Source organism: Bactrocera tryoni, chromosome 1 (assembly GCF_016617805.1).
Source record: "Bactrocera tryoni isolate S06 chromosome 1, CSIRO_BtryS06_freeze2, whole genome shotgun sequence".
Classification (NCBI taxonomy): domain Eukaryota; kingdom Metazoa; phylum Arthropoda; class Insecta; order Diptera; family Tephritidae; genus Bactrocera; species Bactrocera tryoni.
In genome coordinates, this window is record NC_052499.1 from 55600031 (window position 1) to 55615315 (window position 15285).

At 34.4% G+C, this 15285-nt stretch overlaps 4 protein-coding genes across 7 annotated transcripts in view; 3 read left to right on the forward strand and 1 right to left on the reverse strand.

Annotated features, from left to right (window-relative positions):
• The window catches only part of LOC120766878 (filamin-A), a 113496-nt gene extending 111752 nt beyond the window's left edge, over window positions 1–1744 (forward strand). For 2 of the 4 annotated variants that reach the window (XM_040092611.1, XM_040092610.1), the window contains 2 exons: window positions 18–533; window positions 620–1011. In XM_040092611.1, coding sequence (XP_039948545.1) covers window positions 18–533; window positions 620–1011 — 908 coding nt within the window. Of the gene's footprint in view, window positions 1–17; window positions 534–619 lie in introns of all 4 variants that reach the window. The other 2 variants (XM_040092608.1, XM_040092612.1) reach the window with 1 other exon arrangement.
• Window positions 1745–5248: 3504 nt separating this feature from the next.
• On the reverse strand, window positions 5249–7817 carry LOC120766896. The gene is made up of 3 exons (XM_040092645.1): window positions 7639–7817; window positions 6744–7582; window positions 5249–6681 (listed from the first exon to the last, which is right to left on the reverse strand). Exons 1-3 carry the CDS (start codon window positions 7717–7719, stop codon window positions 5397–5399), a joined length of 2205 nt encoding a protein of 734 aa, XP_039948579.1. The 5' UTR covers window positions 7720–7817; the 3' UTR covers window positions 5249–5396.
• Window positions 7818–8296: 479 nt separating this feature from the next.
• Window positions 8297–13176, forward strand: LOC120766897 (CDP-diacylglycerol--glycerol-3-phosphate 3-phosphatidyltransferase, mitochondrial). Its single transcript, XM_040092646.1, has 6 exons — window positions 8297–8525; window positions 8625–9486; window positions 9548–9756; window positions 9826–9992; window positions 10056–11363; window positions 12619–13176. Exons 2-5 carry the CDS (start codon window positions 8631–8633, stop codon window positions 10306–10308), a joined length of 1485 nt encoding a protein of 494 aa, XP_039948580.1. The 5' UTR covers window positions 8297–8525; window positions 8625–8630; the 3' UTR covers window positions 10309–11363; window positions 12619–13176.
• Window positions 13177–13265: 89 nt separating this feature from the next.
• The window catches only part of LOC120766898, a 102703-nt gene continuing 100683 nt past the window's right edge, over window positions 13266–15285 (forward strand). The window contains exon 1 of the mRNA XM_040092647.1: window positions 13266–13722. Within this exon, the coding sequence (XP_039948581.1) occupies window positions 13287–13722 (436 nt within the window). The 5' untranslated portion in view covers window positions 13266–13286. The remainder of the gene's footprint in view (window positions 13723–15285) is intronic.

Genomic DNA, 15285 nt, shown 5'->3' on the forward strand with positions numbered 1-15285 from the left:
ACTTTCAAACTAAACAGGCAACATCCAAGCCGATGCTCCCTATCAATTCATGGTACGTAAGAACGGCGCCAAGGGCACACTCGACGCCAAGATCGTTGCACCATCTGGCACCGACGACGATTGCTTCATTCAAAGCATCGACAGCGAAATGTATTCGGTACGTTTCTATCCACGTGAGAACGGCATTCATGCCATACACGTCAAGTTCAACGGCGTACACATACCCGGTTCACCATTCAGAATCAAGGTTGGCAAGGATGTGGCCGATCCAGCTGCCGTACACGCCACCGGCGCCGGTTTGGATGAAGTAAAGACTGGCCACAAGGCCGATTTTATTATAAACACCTGCAATGCCGGTGTCGGCACGCTAACCGTTTCGATTGACGGCCCCTCAAAGGTTGCCATGGACTGTACCGAAGTGGAGGAGGGCTACAAAGTGCGCTACACACCACTGTTGCCGGGCGATCACTATATTTCAATCAAATACAATCACATGCATATTGTCGGCTCACCGTTCAAGGTGAACTGTATCGGTGAGTACACTAACTAACAAGTCGAAATGACAATACCAACTCTCGAATTTACAATTTTTTTACACATTTTCAATTTCATTCCTTAGGCGACAAACTGGCCGATGAGGGCGCACAGGAAACCTCCACCGTGTCTGTTGAGACGGTACAGAAGTTGGCCAAGGGCGGCAAGAACGTCGGTGTACATATGCCCACCTTCAAATCGGACGCCTCCAAAATCACATCCAAGGGCATGGGCTTGAAGAAGGCCTATATGGGCAAGCAGAATAACTTCACGGTGAACGCCACAGATGCCGGCAACAACATGCTCTTCGTAGGCATGTACGGTCCGAAAGGTCCATGCGAGGAATTCAATGTCAAGCACACCGGCCGCAACAATTTCAACGTGAACTATATGGTGCGCGATCGCGGTCAATATATACTAATAGTCAAATGGGGCGAAGAACATATTCCCGGCTCCCCATTCCAAATCGATGTCTAGGCTAGATGATCAAAGTGTTAAAGTGCCTTACGAACGGTGCAATTATCATTATTATTATTATGATTTTTTTTTAATAGAAACATAAAGCAGACGCACAAGTAAAACTGAAAAACAAAAACAACAACATACCCTGCAGCGTTAGCGTGCATATATGTATGTATTGTACGAGTACGTAGCAGTAAAGTCTAAAAGAAATTTATCATTTACCCATCATAAATACATAGCAAAAAACATTATCAGCCGCTGGTAAAAGCGCATGGGTTCGACGAAGTTTGTAGCACAAATTCAAATTTCAAAAAAGAAATCTCATTTCTATAAATTCTGTTTTTTGTTTTGTATTTTCTTCGCGCTTTTGTATTGCCTTTGGAAATTATTTCTATTAAAGCATACATATCTATTTATTAAGTTAACTGGAATCTTCAAAAAGTCTATGTAAATAAAATTCGGACAATTCATTAATTAGACGAATTAAATCATAAAAAATATATAGTAAAAGAAAAAATAACGAGATATTGCCATTTTTGGATAGCGAATACATTTTGTTGTTCCCAAAAAGAAAGTTAAAAATAAAAATAAAGTAAAAAATCTTGCTGCTTTGTGAAATTAAACGTAATGATTATAAATGTTACGTAACGTATGTCCTATTTCATTGCTTATTTATAATGAGAGTAATTGTTTTTTAAGATAATAATTTACATAAATGTTCGAGCTGAGTAAATACTTTTTATTATCCATTGAATAATATTATATTATATTATTATTATTATTATTACTATTATTATGTACGTGTTGTTTTTTATTTTATTTTCAACAAATCATTTGAATTAAAGGAAAATAAACTTGCAAATAATAATAAAAAAAATTTAATTTTGCGTTGATTATTTGTGTACTACACTGTGTGGTATTTCTCCAACTGAAATAATAGGTGCTTTTTTAATAAAGGGCGATCCATTTCGAGATTCACTATATTTTTAAAGAAAAAACCCAGAAACTTCAAATTTAACGTGGAATGTTTATTATCATTCGAACGAACATTCTTTGGCATTTATTTTTTGAATATTGTCTCTTTCAAATGTTGACAGCGGCTACGTCTCAGATGGTCCAACCACTGAGTCCAATTTTCGATGACTCGTTTTGAGTAAATCAGAGATTCATACACACATATGTATGTAAGTATGTGCATGTACATGTACATATGTAAACGCAACTTAATAGTTCTGGAAAATAATACAATTGTTTCTTGAGTATATTCACGTACCATTTTAGCATAATATTCCCAGAGTGCATTCTTTTTAGTTGTTGTGCATTCTCTCGCAAAGAGTGCAATGTTTGCAAAAGTACGCGAACGCTAAGTAGCAACAAACCGGCAGACAGAACAACAGCTGATTATTTGTTTACTGCTAAGAAATAGTTGAAATTTGTTTCGTGACAATTTACTATCCATAACGGTATTGTGCTTTAAGTGATAAAACTTAAACTTAAATGGACTGGGTTAGAAGCCTCATATAGTCAACATAACCATAAATAATTGTTGTTATAAACATAACAATTTTTTGTTATCCTTCAACAGGTGCAGCTGCAAGCAAGTCGTGAGAAAATTATCACATTTCTTTGAATAAGAAGATGAGACCGCGGAAAGCTTTACGTGTGTGTATTTCGACCACGCAATGAATAGGTAAGTGGTTATTTTAAAAGATATGCTGAGAGATAAACTGTTTTCTATTAAAATATGTATAAGAACTCAATAGCAACAGCAGAATGAACAGCGTAATGCTGCTCCCCAATATTGTGTTGAAGTTGTTGTGGTTGTAGGTGCAGCGTGGAATTCTTGGCTGGATTAAATAAAAAAAATATTTAGGTACCTTTTATTTAAGCATAAGAGACTACCGCACCCACTTTAAAATAAGATCGTTAGGAAGGAATAGCTTAGTTCGTATGTAACGGAACATTTTGTACTCTCGCAATTTGCAAATTTCAAATTCGGAGAAATACCTTGATTGTTCAACGAAATCGTGAATGAATTACTATAAAATTCGTAACCTATTAACTAACATATACGAGTATTATAGCTCATAGACTCACTTAGCTCTCTTGCTATATTTTACTTTCTATCAGCAAAAATTACATAAAACTCAACCGAAGAGGTTAACTTTAATATCTTAAGTTGATGTTTTTTTCATGTCAACCAGAGTACCGGAATTGGTTATAGATGGGATATGAGGTGTGAAACAATTTCTAGACCAATTTCATTCATACAAGTATTCATAATTTTTAATTTCTCCACATTTTGACCAATCTAAACGGTTTAAAGTCAAGTAGAAAGACGAAAAACAATGGATAGGGTTTATTGAGGACAGAAAAAGTCTGGGCTGATTGCATTAATTTTAGACATTGCTCATGTTTGCTTAACGATTTGGTTCCACGTAATTTTGTGAAGATACTTAGCTACATATTCGACATAACGAAAGCCTTTAAGTATATGGGAGACGAGATAATTCGTAGACTAATTTCACATATTTTTATTATTAAACTGTACTATATCCGATATTCAGTTAATTTTGCTAAGATATATTGCATATTGGCCGATATAAAAGGTATTAAGCCAACCCGAAGTTTGAAAATCTTAAATTCGTTATATAGGAGATAGTTGCAGTAGAGACCCGATTTTATCTATTTTTGGCCTTACTGCATACTATAAACAGAGAAAAATATTCTCTGAGTTTCATTAAGATACCATCACCAAAGCAGTAAAGTCAACCGGATGTTTGAAAATCTTGATATTAGATATATGAAGTGTAAAGGTAAATGGGGGTTAAGGAAACTATTGACCCGATTTCATTCATTTTTGACATACGAGCATACCCTTACCAGGTTACGATCCTCTCCGAATTCTATATATCTCACACATTGAATGATATTGAAAATTTAGCAATAAGCACTCAGGTTCGTTGGTGTTGGATTTTCACACTGTAAAATGAAGGAAATAGTCGGAAAATAGGCGTGGTTGTATTCCGATTTCGCCCATTTCCACACTGTAAGATAGTCATGTCCATATAATGTTATGTTCTTATACACTACTTCTTCAGATACGCTCAGAGTGCAATAATATAGCGGATCCCAAAAGCCTTTTCCCACCATCATATTTGAAACACAAGAACAATAAAATTTGTTCAGAGCAAATTTGGCGGAAATTTTACAATGGTATGTAAGATATGAATATTTATATCTTAATTTGGTGCTTAGTTATAGGACCTTATAAGATTTCGTTTAAAGGGTCAGTAGGGTAATCTGGCCTGTTTTTTGACATTTTTTTTCGTAGAAATTTTTATTCTATAATAGAATTTTTTTCACATATCATAAGGTATATCGTAGAGTATATAAACAAATTTTTTCGGAATTTTTTGATGACATCTGTCGGAGAAATGGCTGGGTGAATGAGATGCGTTTTTTCACTGGCGGACACGATTTCTCATGTTTGGATCATCTGAAACACAAAGCCCCAATTTATTCTTAAAAAGTACGTGAATGGTTATCGTCCCTACTAGAATCATGAAAAAAATGTTGATAAAAAATAATTAACGTTGTTTTTTTAATTTTCCACATGTTTTTTTTACATAAATTTTGTCATAACATAGTTAATAAATTATAAAAATATATTATAGGGACGATAGCCAGGCGTTTTGTGAACATTCAAAAACAAAAATTAAACAAATCTGTTGATTAGTTCGACCGGAATCATGTCCGCCATCTTAAAAAAGTGTGCTTTGAGAAAAACGCGTTTAAAGTTTGAGGTGTGCACGCCGAGCGCTCCGAACGTCGAGCGGTATTATTTGTGGGCCTTTTTCGAAACCTTCCAAAGGTGGTGGTGGGTTTCTACATTACTTCTAGAAAAGGTTACCCTACTGACCGGTTAATGGCATTTTGAGGGCGTGGCAATAGGCCGATTTCGCCAATCTATAATACCAACTTCCCTTGGGAGCTAAGAAACATACCATAAGTAGCAAATAACATCACGTCATCTCAATTTTTACTCAAGTTATAGCTTGCACGGGCAGACGGACGGACAGACAATCACTCTCAACTCAACTCGTCTTGCTATTCTGATTTTTTATACACTTATAGATAACTCTTTAGCTATCTCGAGTTTCAGATCACCGATTACACTTTAGATAGTCAAATTAGTGATTTTTGTAACGTTTGTCGAACTCAATATTCAATATTCTTAATATGTCTTTTATTATGTATGAAAAAAACAACACATTTTTTATTAATCAAACAATTCAATACTCATGGGTTATTTAAAAGACTTTAGAGTTTATATGGCAAATAAGACAAAACAAGAGTGCAACTAAACTAAGGTTAATATAAAATGTGGTAAAATCACTTTACACTACATTGCTGTCGTCCTGTTGTTCAGATTCATGCAGTTCACCGCAACGCCCAGCCTTTTGCAGTGGATCTTCATCGCTTTCTGAACTCGAGAGCTCGGTCTCAGGTGGACAATAATATATGGTGGAAGTTTTTGGAAATGTCAGACGCCCAATATGGTACTTAAAAAATCTGCGTGCATGCTTTTCTCCAACAATACTGCTCATAAGTTCTTTAGTTACTTGGAAATCGCCATCCATTGAACGCGCCTTACGTTGCGGAGTATATAGCATTATTCGATTTGCTTTTACGGCGCTTTCAAGTGTAGTATTCGAAATGTTGGAACGATAGTCCATTGTTTTATTATTCTTCATGAACCGCCTTTGTTTACGACGTGGTTCGGTAACGGCATGACGCACCCCTATTTTAGAAGTTTCTTTGGTAGGTGTAGCATGTTCTTCTGCAGGAGGAGATAATACGATTAACTCTTTAGCAGTTGCAGCACCAGGAATTGCTGTTGAACTGAAAGCATTTTTAAATTGTGTCGTCATCTTAGGAGTTGCTTCTGAAGAACTTGTTGAACTCTCTTCAATAGGTGACAGATGGCTAGTGGTTTTCTTCCGCAACGTATGCTGTTTATTTTCTATGCAAGGCGTTGCAGTAGGTGAGCACTCAAAATTTTCTTCTACAACTGGTACACGGCTTGGTAGTTGCTTACGCGCAGCAGCAGTATTAAGCGCAGTTGAATTGCAAATATTTTCCGAATGCGCAAGAAAAGTGTTCTCTTTCGCTTCATCGCGCTTTCCATCGAATTTTTTCAAACAACTTTGCTTCTTAATTGATTTGGATTGAGTTTTATTTTTCCTCTCCGCTTTCTTTATTGTTTTTACAGTTGACGCAGATTCTTTTACTTTCTTATTTCGAGAACTTCCAACTAACTTAAATAAGTTGTTATTTGTGCTTTCCGACGAAGTACATGGTTGCGATTTGGATGAGTTGTATTTGTCATTGTTTTGTTTGAGAGTTTTTAAAGATAGAGCTTTAGCTTTTTTAATATCGTTTTCAAATGTTGTGTTATATTCTGAGGAACTATTTTCATTTTTTTGTGTTTTATCGACACTTTTTGATTTGATTGATTTCGCATTTCTTATTTTATTTGTATTTAGTAGTGATAACGCCTTCTCGGCAGCCGTGCGTTTTGTAGTGATCCTAGATGGTGCTGTATTGGGAATATTACTTTTTACGGCCTTGGATTTTGTTGGTGTTTCGTACACATTTTCAATCATGGACGTCAATCTATTTCTAATGTTAAAAATATATTATTATGTAAATATTTATATATATATTTTTTAAATAAATCTTACCTTTTCTCTTTTTGTAGTAAAGGTTCTTCCACCGTAGCCATGGTGAGAAATCTGTTTTGGGATTCTCTCACTGGTGACATATCCCGCTTCAAAAATCCCCCTTGGAAATCACAATCGGAATCCGAACTAGAACTGTCCTGCTGTGTACAATGATGCTTTTTACTTTTATTTTCAGAAAAAACGGTTAACTTTCCGTGTTGTTTGTCAATAATTTCTGGTTCTCCGGTACTTGACATTTTCCAATATTTTGAAGTTTTAATTGAATTTAATTGATATTTGCAACAATTGCAATTATGTAGCTTGTGCGGTTTTGGTTCAACAAAAATTCCATGTGTGCAGTAAGATGTTTGATAATTTTTACATTTTTTAAAACACTGCTTATATTTAGGTTTTCGCATGTGATGGCACTTTTGTACAGATCGTACATAGCGATCGTCTTCACAAGACAATGATGAATCAGTATCAGAAGTTGATTGTATCTTAGTTTTAGAAATATGTAAACTATGCTGTCGGCGCATCCATCCACCAACTTCTTTTTCAATACGTACAGAATCAAATGTGTTCATAACTTTTTCCAGACCTGTTTTCTTTAATTTTAACTCATGTTCTTTTAATATGGGACGGGTTGAATTTAAAATATCTTGAATTTCCTCCGATTCCATTATAAAAGTCGTCTTTTCTTGCTCTGATGACTGATTCATTAGATTGTGATATTCGATATCCTCAAGATCTTCCACTTCCTCTGCTTCATCTGCGTCATCATTGGAGGAATCGTCGTCAAACTCTTTATCAAGTGAATTCACATCGTAAACTTCTCCATCGTCCCGTTCAGCTAAATTCTACAATAACAAAATCTTATATATTTTGGTACAAGGTGGTAAATGATATTACGCACTTCTAAAAAACTACTCCACCAAGTGCAGCGTCGATACTCCAATTCTTCCAGAGCATTTTCATTAAAAATTAAACGACTCATTCTATGAATCAAAACAAATAGATTTTCCAAATAATAACTTTGTAATACTTCGTATAGGAAAGTACACTGTTTCGGTATTTTTTCAAATTCATAAAATGATGCGCGCTAATAGAGATGCCACCATTTGCAATTTTGTTGTGTTATACTGTTATAAACTATTTATTATACTTTGAATCACGGTAGAGGAGTACCATGCTTGGATTAATATTGCAATATTCTTATGGCTAGGAAATTAATATAACTTCAATTCAATCAAACAAAATATGACATCGAGTCCAACATATGTATTATTCGAGTTAAGTTGTATGTATGCTTTTGTAGGAGTTCGTTCACATTTGCTTACACTTTGCCAAACCAAATTGCGAAAAGCAACATAAACTTTGTTTATTTGCTTATATCTTAAAATACGAAATTTCAAGCAAAGCAAGGACAGCTGTTTCTGAATCGTCTACAATTCTTGTTGGAAAATTGCTTTATTCGATTCGATTATAATAAATGGAAATATGTGAAACGAAGCGATAACCCGAACAAGAATGTGTTGCCATACTGTTTATCAAGAGAATGTTTACTTTTTTCTTTTTTTTATTTGGTAACGTTGGCAACTAGGTATATTTGGGTTAGTGTATACAGTCAGCTGATTAATGCAATTGAAACGTGCAATTCCCAAATACAATGCTTAGTAGCAAATAAGCTTTTGAAAATACTATCAAAAATAATTTATAGTTAATGACATCCTGAAAATATATTTTAATAAGCTGCACAAAGTCATGTAAAATTAGAAATTTAACTGTTCAGAACTGATATCAGTAAGGATTGTGTTTGATTTTGGTCTTGAACTATACATTTGTGGCTCGTCCTATTTATTTACTTAAAGTAAAATAAAATATTAAAAATATATATTTTATTTAATAATGTGGCACTTACGACGTTTTTTCACGCAATTCGCTGAAGAAATCAGCGCACCTACCGATTTAATTAGTTGCTTGCAGCAAACGCCTCAGAAAATACATAACAGTTTTGGCGGTTATCGTAATCTCGATAGTTTAACATGGCTACACAATGCAGCCCCATGTTTTCCGCTTCGCGGTGAACAAATTCAAATAATTCATGAGCCGCATCACTTCTATGAAACGCTAGTGCAACGTAGCGCGGCAGCTCGAGAGCGTATTGTACTAGCCAGTTTATATCTGGGTACAGGTCAATTGGAAAACGCTTTCGTACAAACATTACGTAGCAGCTTACAACAACAATCCTCACTGCATGTCAATGTACTATTGGACTTTACGCGCGGTACACGAGGGGAAGTCAACTCCAAAACGATGCTGTTGCCGCTTTTACGAGATTTTGGCGACCAGATGAGATTATCACTTTATCATACACCAGACTTACGTGGTATGACAAAAAGATTAGCTCCACCACGTTGGAATGAGCTACTCGGGCTGCAACACATGAAAGTTTATCTCTTCGATGACGCTGTTCTTATATCGGGAGCGAATTTGTCAAATGATTATTTCACGAATCGTCAAGATCGTTATATACTCATTGAAGATAAACCACTTGCAGATTTTTATGCACAGTTTATTGCTAGAGTGCAAGAATTTAGTTTGGCTGTCAATAAAAATGCACAGGAAGAATTGCATAAAGATGGAAAAATTCTACCATATGAAGGTGTAAAAGAAGAATTCATTATGCATGCAAAACAGCGTATATCTGATTTTATGAAGGATACCTACATTCAACAGCAGAAAATAGTGGAGGAACAGAAAGGTTTTGAAACATCTTTTATTATATAAGAACTTTGACGTAAAATCTTTTAATTTTATTTTAGGTGCTGATACATGGATATTCCCGCTGGTTGAAATGGGTCAAATAGGTATTCACCACGACAGCCTTGTGACTAAGCAACTCCTATCATCGCCAATTGAAGGTTCCCGCCTGAAACTTGCCACCGGTTATTTTAATTTAACTCAGGAATACATGGATACCTTGGCTAGTAATTGTTTGGCTCAGTGCAGTATTCTAATGGCCCATCCTAATGTATGCCCATCTTATAATTTCTATTTATCAGTCGATTTTATGTATTGATACGGTTTATTTCTTCTTAAGGCAAACGGGTTTCAAGGTGCTAGTGGTCCCGCTGGTGGCATACCGGCGGCATATACATTAATAGCAAAGAAGTTTTATGAAAACCTTGTGCAGCTGAAGCAAAATCATCGTGTGAACTTCTTTGAGTATGAAAAAGATGGTTGGACCTATCACGCCAAAGGATTATGGTAAAAACTAAAATCATAGAAATCAAAAAGTTTGTGTGTAGAAATAATAAAAAAATATTTTAGGTATTATCTGCCAGACACTTCATTTCCTAATGCTACACTGATTGGCTCTTCAAACTTTGGCGAACGTTCTGTGAATCGAGATCTTGAAACACAGGTGTGCCTCGTTACCACAAACGATGGATTGGCAGAACGTTTACAAGGCGAAGCAGACCGACTGTTTAGTTCTTCAAGTACTGCAGAGAATGAAATTACCTCAAGACCTGTACCTCATTGGGTACAAGCCGTAGTTAAAGTATTTAGAAATTTCTTTTAAGTGGTGTCTAATGTCTGTGACAGACATGTGGTAACAGGCAGAACTGAAACTGGGAACAACTTTAAGTTAAGGAGTGTGAATTTAAAAGCCACCCTCAAATTTACAAAACAAAATATTTCTTTGCTAAATTTTATTTTTTTGGAAGATTTGAGGATAAGTTAGTTTTATCTCCGATATTATCTATTTTTGTACTATGTGTATAGTCTTTATTGGAGTTAGTTGCACAACAAACATGTTGGATTTAGAAAATTTTTTCGAAATATTTTAATATACTACAATATTTCTTTTTAAATATGGTTTTCTTATATACGGTTTCAAATGTCTGTTTATATTTATGGAGTTTGTATGTCAAAAAGCTCAAATTTAATACTTATATGAAAAAATAAATTACTACAATTTTAATTGCCACATACATTTATATTTGTAAATTATGCTATATTGCGACTTAAGAAAAGAAAATTGCTATAGCAATGACTACATATACTCTTGCATTTTAAATTTTATAAAATTCATAATTTAACATAAATTGATATTTAGAATCGATACCTTTTAACTATCGATTTAACAGATTTTCGATAAGCTCCCCTAATTGTAATAGATTTGAAATGGTAAAAGATGCTAAACACAGCTGTGAAACTGAGGCTGCCATTATTACAGAAAAGGTTTTGTAATTGCATTCGGTGGAAGGGAAATATATTTAATTAAAATATTTATATGTTTGGTTGTTAAGTTGAAAGTTTTATCACGCTTATTCCCAATACATTTATTTTGCTTTTAAGATACTTTCATTTCTACTCAAATGAAAAATTAATATGGCAGCACTGGCTGTGAAGCAACATAAAAGAAACTGAAAAAATGTCTCGAAAGCGTTTGCAAGATCGGCTATAGCGGCATTTTGCTAGTTTGATTTGCGTTGTTCGGTTGGACAGTTTATATTGTTTGGTACGGTAGTGCGCGTAATTAAAGTTGCGTGAACGTTATATACATCGTTTTCGAAAATATTAATCGGATTTTGATAGTATTTCTTCATATGAATCTTAAATAATCCAATTCAGGTAATTGTGTAAAAGAAATGTTGGCCAGAGAGGTTTTAAATCTTATTAGAATTATAGTTTAAAACGAAATAGGTTCCCTTGCAAAAGTGCACGCATAACGGTATATACGAAAGAAGTGCGAAAAAAAAAATAAACTGAAAAGGAACTTATTGCAAAGTGGTTTGAATTATGGATTCTGGAACTTTATTGGCACAATATCATTCGGATTGTTTAAGTGAAAGTGTTTCATGAAATGAAAGTAATATTCAATCGTCATAATCGCAAAAACAATATTAGTGTAATATATGAACATATACACGATGCAAAATTCAAAGTTCCCTCATTAATACTAACATCAGATCGGAATCAATGCTAATACTATTCGATGTACATAAGTATATCATCCTCCCAGGCGTAAAAAATGTATCAATAGAAAAAAATCAAATAAACAATTAAATCAAAGCTTTTGTTAAAAAAAAAATTGTAATAAGAAATAGAAATAAAAATTATAATAAAATTTGAACACTAATTTACTGCAATCTCAATATTTATTAACTGTCAATATTATAATTTAAAGTGAAAGAAATATAATCGTACGAATAATCTAACACTTAACACAATTTTAAAATTCCTTAAAAATAATAATTAAATCACAGCTCAAAAACGCTTAAACGCTAGGCCCCTTTAATAAACATACTAGTGCATTTATTTAATTTAAGTTGTGTATAAATGTACAGATTTGTACATGCATTACACGCGCACATTTATGTTTTTTTTAAAGTAATGCTTAATACCCGCATATTGCTCACATATGTTTTGAAAAATACATTGTGACTTTAGTGTAGAAATAAGTACTTGTTTGTATACTAATTAAAAAAAGAAATTGTTTTCCTTCTGAGATGCATGTAAAATAAATGACATAAAATATGGAATTGTGGAATTTTTATGTTGCGCAGTTGCTAAGGATATGTGTAAAATAATAAAATAAGCAGCGACGATTAAGTACTCCACAATCCTATTCTTTTCAAAATAATATGCTAATCAAAATCATTTAACAATAAATCACAGTTCAAAAGAGTTGTAGTAGTAGATATTTTATGCACTAATAAACATATGTATTTTAATGTTAGTACTTCTACTCCTTTTATTACGGACTTAATTTTCTTAAGTACGGAATGCTTAACAATTGGCACAGAGTTAATTCGTGACTGGTGTTTCGTTTTTGTCTCTTGCATTCGATTAATTCTTACTAATTAAACATTTGTATTTCTTGCAGATTCGTTGCGGATCTTATGCGCTTACGCGGTGCTTTTGTTTACATTTACTAGTGCGGAATTGTGATTTTAAGCAAAATTTCAGTACTACGACACATTTATATATCAATTAATTTTTGACATCAAGCCAATATTTTGTAAGGGAACCGATAGATCAAATGTGCTATTGTTATCAAGACTTAATTAAAAAGCCAGTGTGCTTATAATAAATAGAAAATAAGTTTCACGCTGAAATAAATTACTTGATCAAATGAATCAAGTGACTAACGAATTTCGATCAAGTCAAGTCCACCTACGCATATAACAAAAATATATTTGTGACAACATCCGCTTACTACGAAACCGCTTTTGTGTAGTTTTACTAAGCTGTATTTGTGTGTGTTTGCTTTTGTCACAATTGATCGCATTTTTAATTGCAGCCATAATTTGCCAACATAAATTCAATTAAACTTACTAATTGCTCCGTTCGCCCAACCTTTGTTAAGTGAATATGTATGAGCTAGACGAAAGATAATTGCAAGTGTCACGCTACTTTATGAAAAAGGTCAATTACAAATAAATAAAAAATAACGTACATAACTACATACATATGTTTTTGTGTAAACATTTGTGTTAGTAAGTGCGCTTGTGCAAATTTTGTGTAAATTGAAAAAAAGAAAGTGCCGGGAAAATGTATATCAAACGCCCACCTATTAAAGAGCTCCATCCGAAAAGTAAAGTAAGTTGCTGTCAGGAGTCGAATTTAGTGTTGCTGCCTTTTGCTATGAGTAGAAAACATGGTGGTATAGGTGCACCAATGTATGTGACATTTTTGATATTGTGTTGCGCCAGTAATTTCGATCTTGCCAAAGCGCGGGCGTCTGGCACGGACCCTGCCGCCGCAGCAGATCTATCTGCTACGACGCTTACAGCAACAACTGCACATGCGAATCACAAGCAACATCATCGTAGTACCCTGCAATACGCACACAATAATTTTACCCATTTGCATGAAAGAAGTGCAACGGATTTTATGGCGGAAAAGGGTGGCGTTAGCGCTGGTAGCAGTATGCCAGATGTTGCGGTACCTTTGGCGGCGCGTACGCCTGATGCCCGAACAAATGCAGGTGAGTTTGATTGAATTTTATTATATTAATTATAACTCATTAGTAGCTAAGTTTCTGATCAAAATATGGGAAATTATATCGATAAGAAAATTAATAAGGTTGACTTAGAGTTAATTACCAATGTCGTTGAAAAATTAGAATACAAATAATATCCCCCCTCTATAGTAGTGTTAATTCATGAACTTCTCCAAAGTCAACCAGCTTTATGGCTATATAAAAATATTTTTATGCGCTTACACATGCGTGGAAGCAAGTGCATTACTAAAATAAACAAACAGTAACAATTGTGCGGTGCATCTAAAGTGTCAGTATATGTACATACAAGCAGATGTAATGCCTCAATTCAATCATGTTGCAGCTACTCGTGTACAAACATGGATTGCAGCAAGCATGTTGTAATTCCTTTTGCTATTCAGTTTTATTTTTTCACACTTCTCATACAAAATGCAACTGGGCAACAGCGCGACTACAACAGTCACAACAACAAAAACAATAAATACTACAACACAGCACAGGAAAACCGCTGGAATAATTGCTTTGTCATTTACTTTAAAATCGTGACGTGATCACGGCGATAATGCCAGGCAAAAGCCCCATGAACTGCAGCAATGCGTCGTCGTACCTAAATATCAAATCAAAATTGACAGGAAGGCAGAACGGCATGTAAAAATTTGTATATCTGTACTAACATACGTATGTATGTATGTATATATTGTGTGGTACCGACAGGTCAACCGAATGACTTAAAAAGTAGAAGAGGAACAAAAGTTGCTTGGGCGCCTCAAAAGTCGTATAAGCTGATTTACACGCATCCAAAGCAGGTGTACAGAGTAAGATTCTCCATGTTACATATTCAAAATAAGAACGGAAAATGTTAATCATATTATATTAAGATCTGAGTTCATGTGCCTGTGTGCGTTAATGCATTTGGGTAAAACATGCTGTCTTGCATTGCTAGTCTTAACTTCGACTTTCTTCAACAAATATTGAGTGCTCCATTTCTTTTACGAATTTCGGAGTGATATTGAGGCACATTTTTTCAAATACCTCTGCATATTAATGAATATATGTATGTATGTATTAAATGTCCTGACCGCCACTCAACGGATCGCGCAACACTTGTCGGTCGTTCTGTTATACAACCACATACAAACAAACATATTTTCATATGTATGTGTTTGCTTTGATTTCCTGGCTGCTTCAATATTATTAATATCATGGCTTTTGTTTCGGTAATTTAATACCTTTTTCTTTAAGTTGTTTGGTTTGAAAAAACAGACAAAAAAGAAAATATTGTGTATATATAGCGGAATCGCACTAAACCTCAGCTGTTTTGTGGCACACAAATGAAGCTCATTATATTTCAATAAGCAATTCTAAATCCAAGGTATCAACCAAGTCGGGCAAGACGAAGGAAGAAAAACGGACAAGCCGAAGAAGACTGAGAAAAGTACAAAATCAGTGTTGAGTTATGAAAACACTTGAAAAATTATGTGTGCAGACTGCCTTGTGGGAAATTCTCACTGCTCACCAGATGTCAAGAAACGTCTGTTTCTTAAGAAT

What these genes read in the sequence shown, in the direction of transcription:
- LOC120766896 (XM_040092645.1), bottom strand. Translation starts at nt 7,719, where the DNA reads ATGAGTCGTTTAATTTTTAATGAAAATGCTCTGGAAGAATTGGAGTAT. An exon ending in GGTGGAGTAGTTTTTTAGAA is followed by an intron (nt 7,583 to 7,638) that starts GTGCGTAATATC and finishes TTGTTATTGTAG; the next exon opens with AATTTAGCTGAACGGGACGA. An exon ending in TTACTACAAAAAGAGAAAAG is followed by an intron (nt 6,682 to 6,743) that starts GTAAGATTTATT and finishes TTTTAACATTAG; the next exon opens with AAATAGATTGACGTCCATGA.
- LOC120766897 (XM_040092646.1), top strand. Translation starts at nt 8,631, where the DNA reads ATGTGGCACTTACGACGTTTTTTCACGCAATTCGCTGAAGAAATCAGC. An exon ending in AATAGTGGAGGAACAGAAAG is followed by an intron (nt 9,487 to 9,547) that starts GTTTTGAAACAT and finishes ATTTTATTTTAG; the next exon opens with GTGCTGATACATGGATATTC. An exon ending in TTCTAATGGCCCATCCTAAT is followed by an intron (nt 9,757 to 9,825) that starts GTATGCCCATCT and finishes TTTCTTCTTAAG; the next exon opens with GCAAACGGGTTTCAAGGTGC.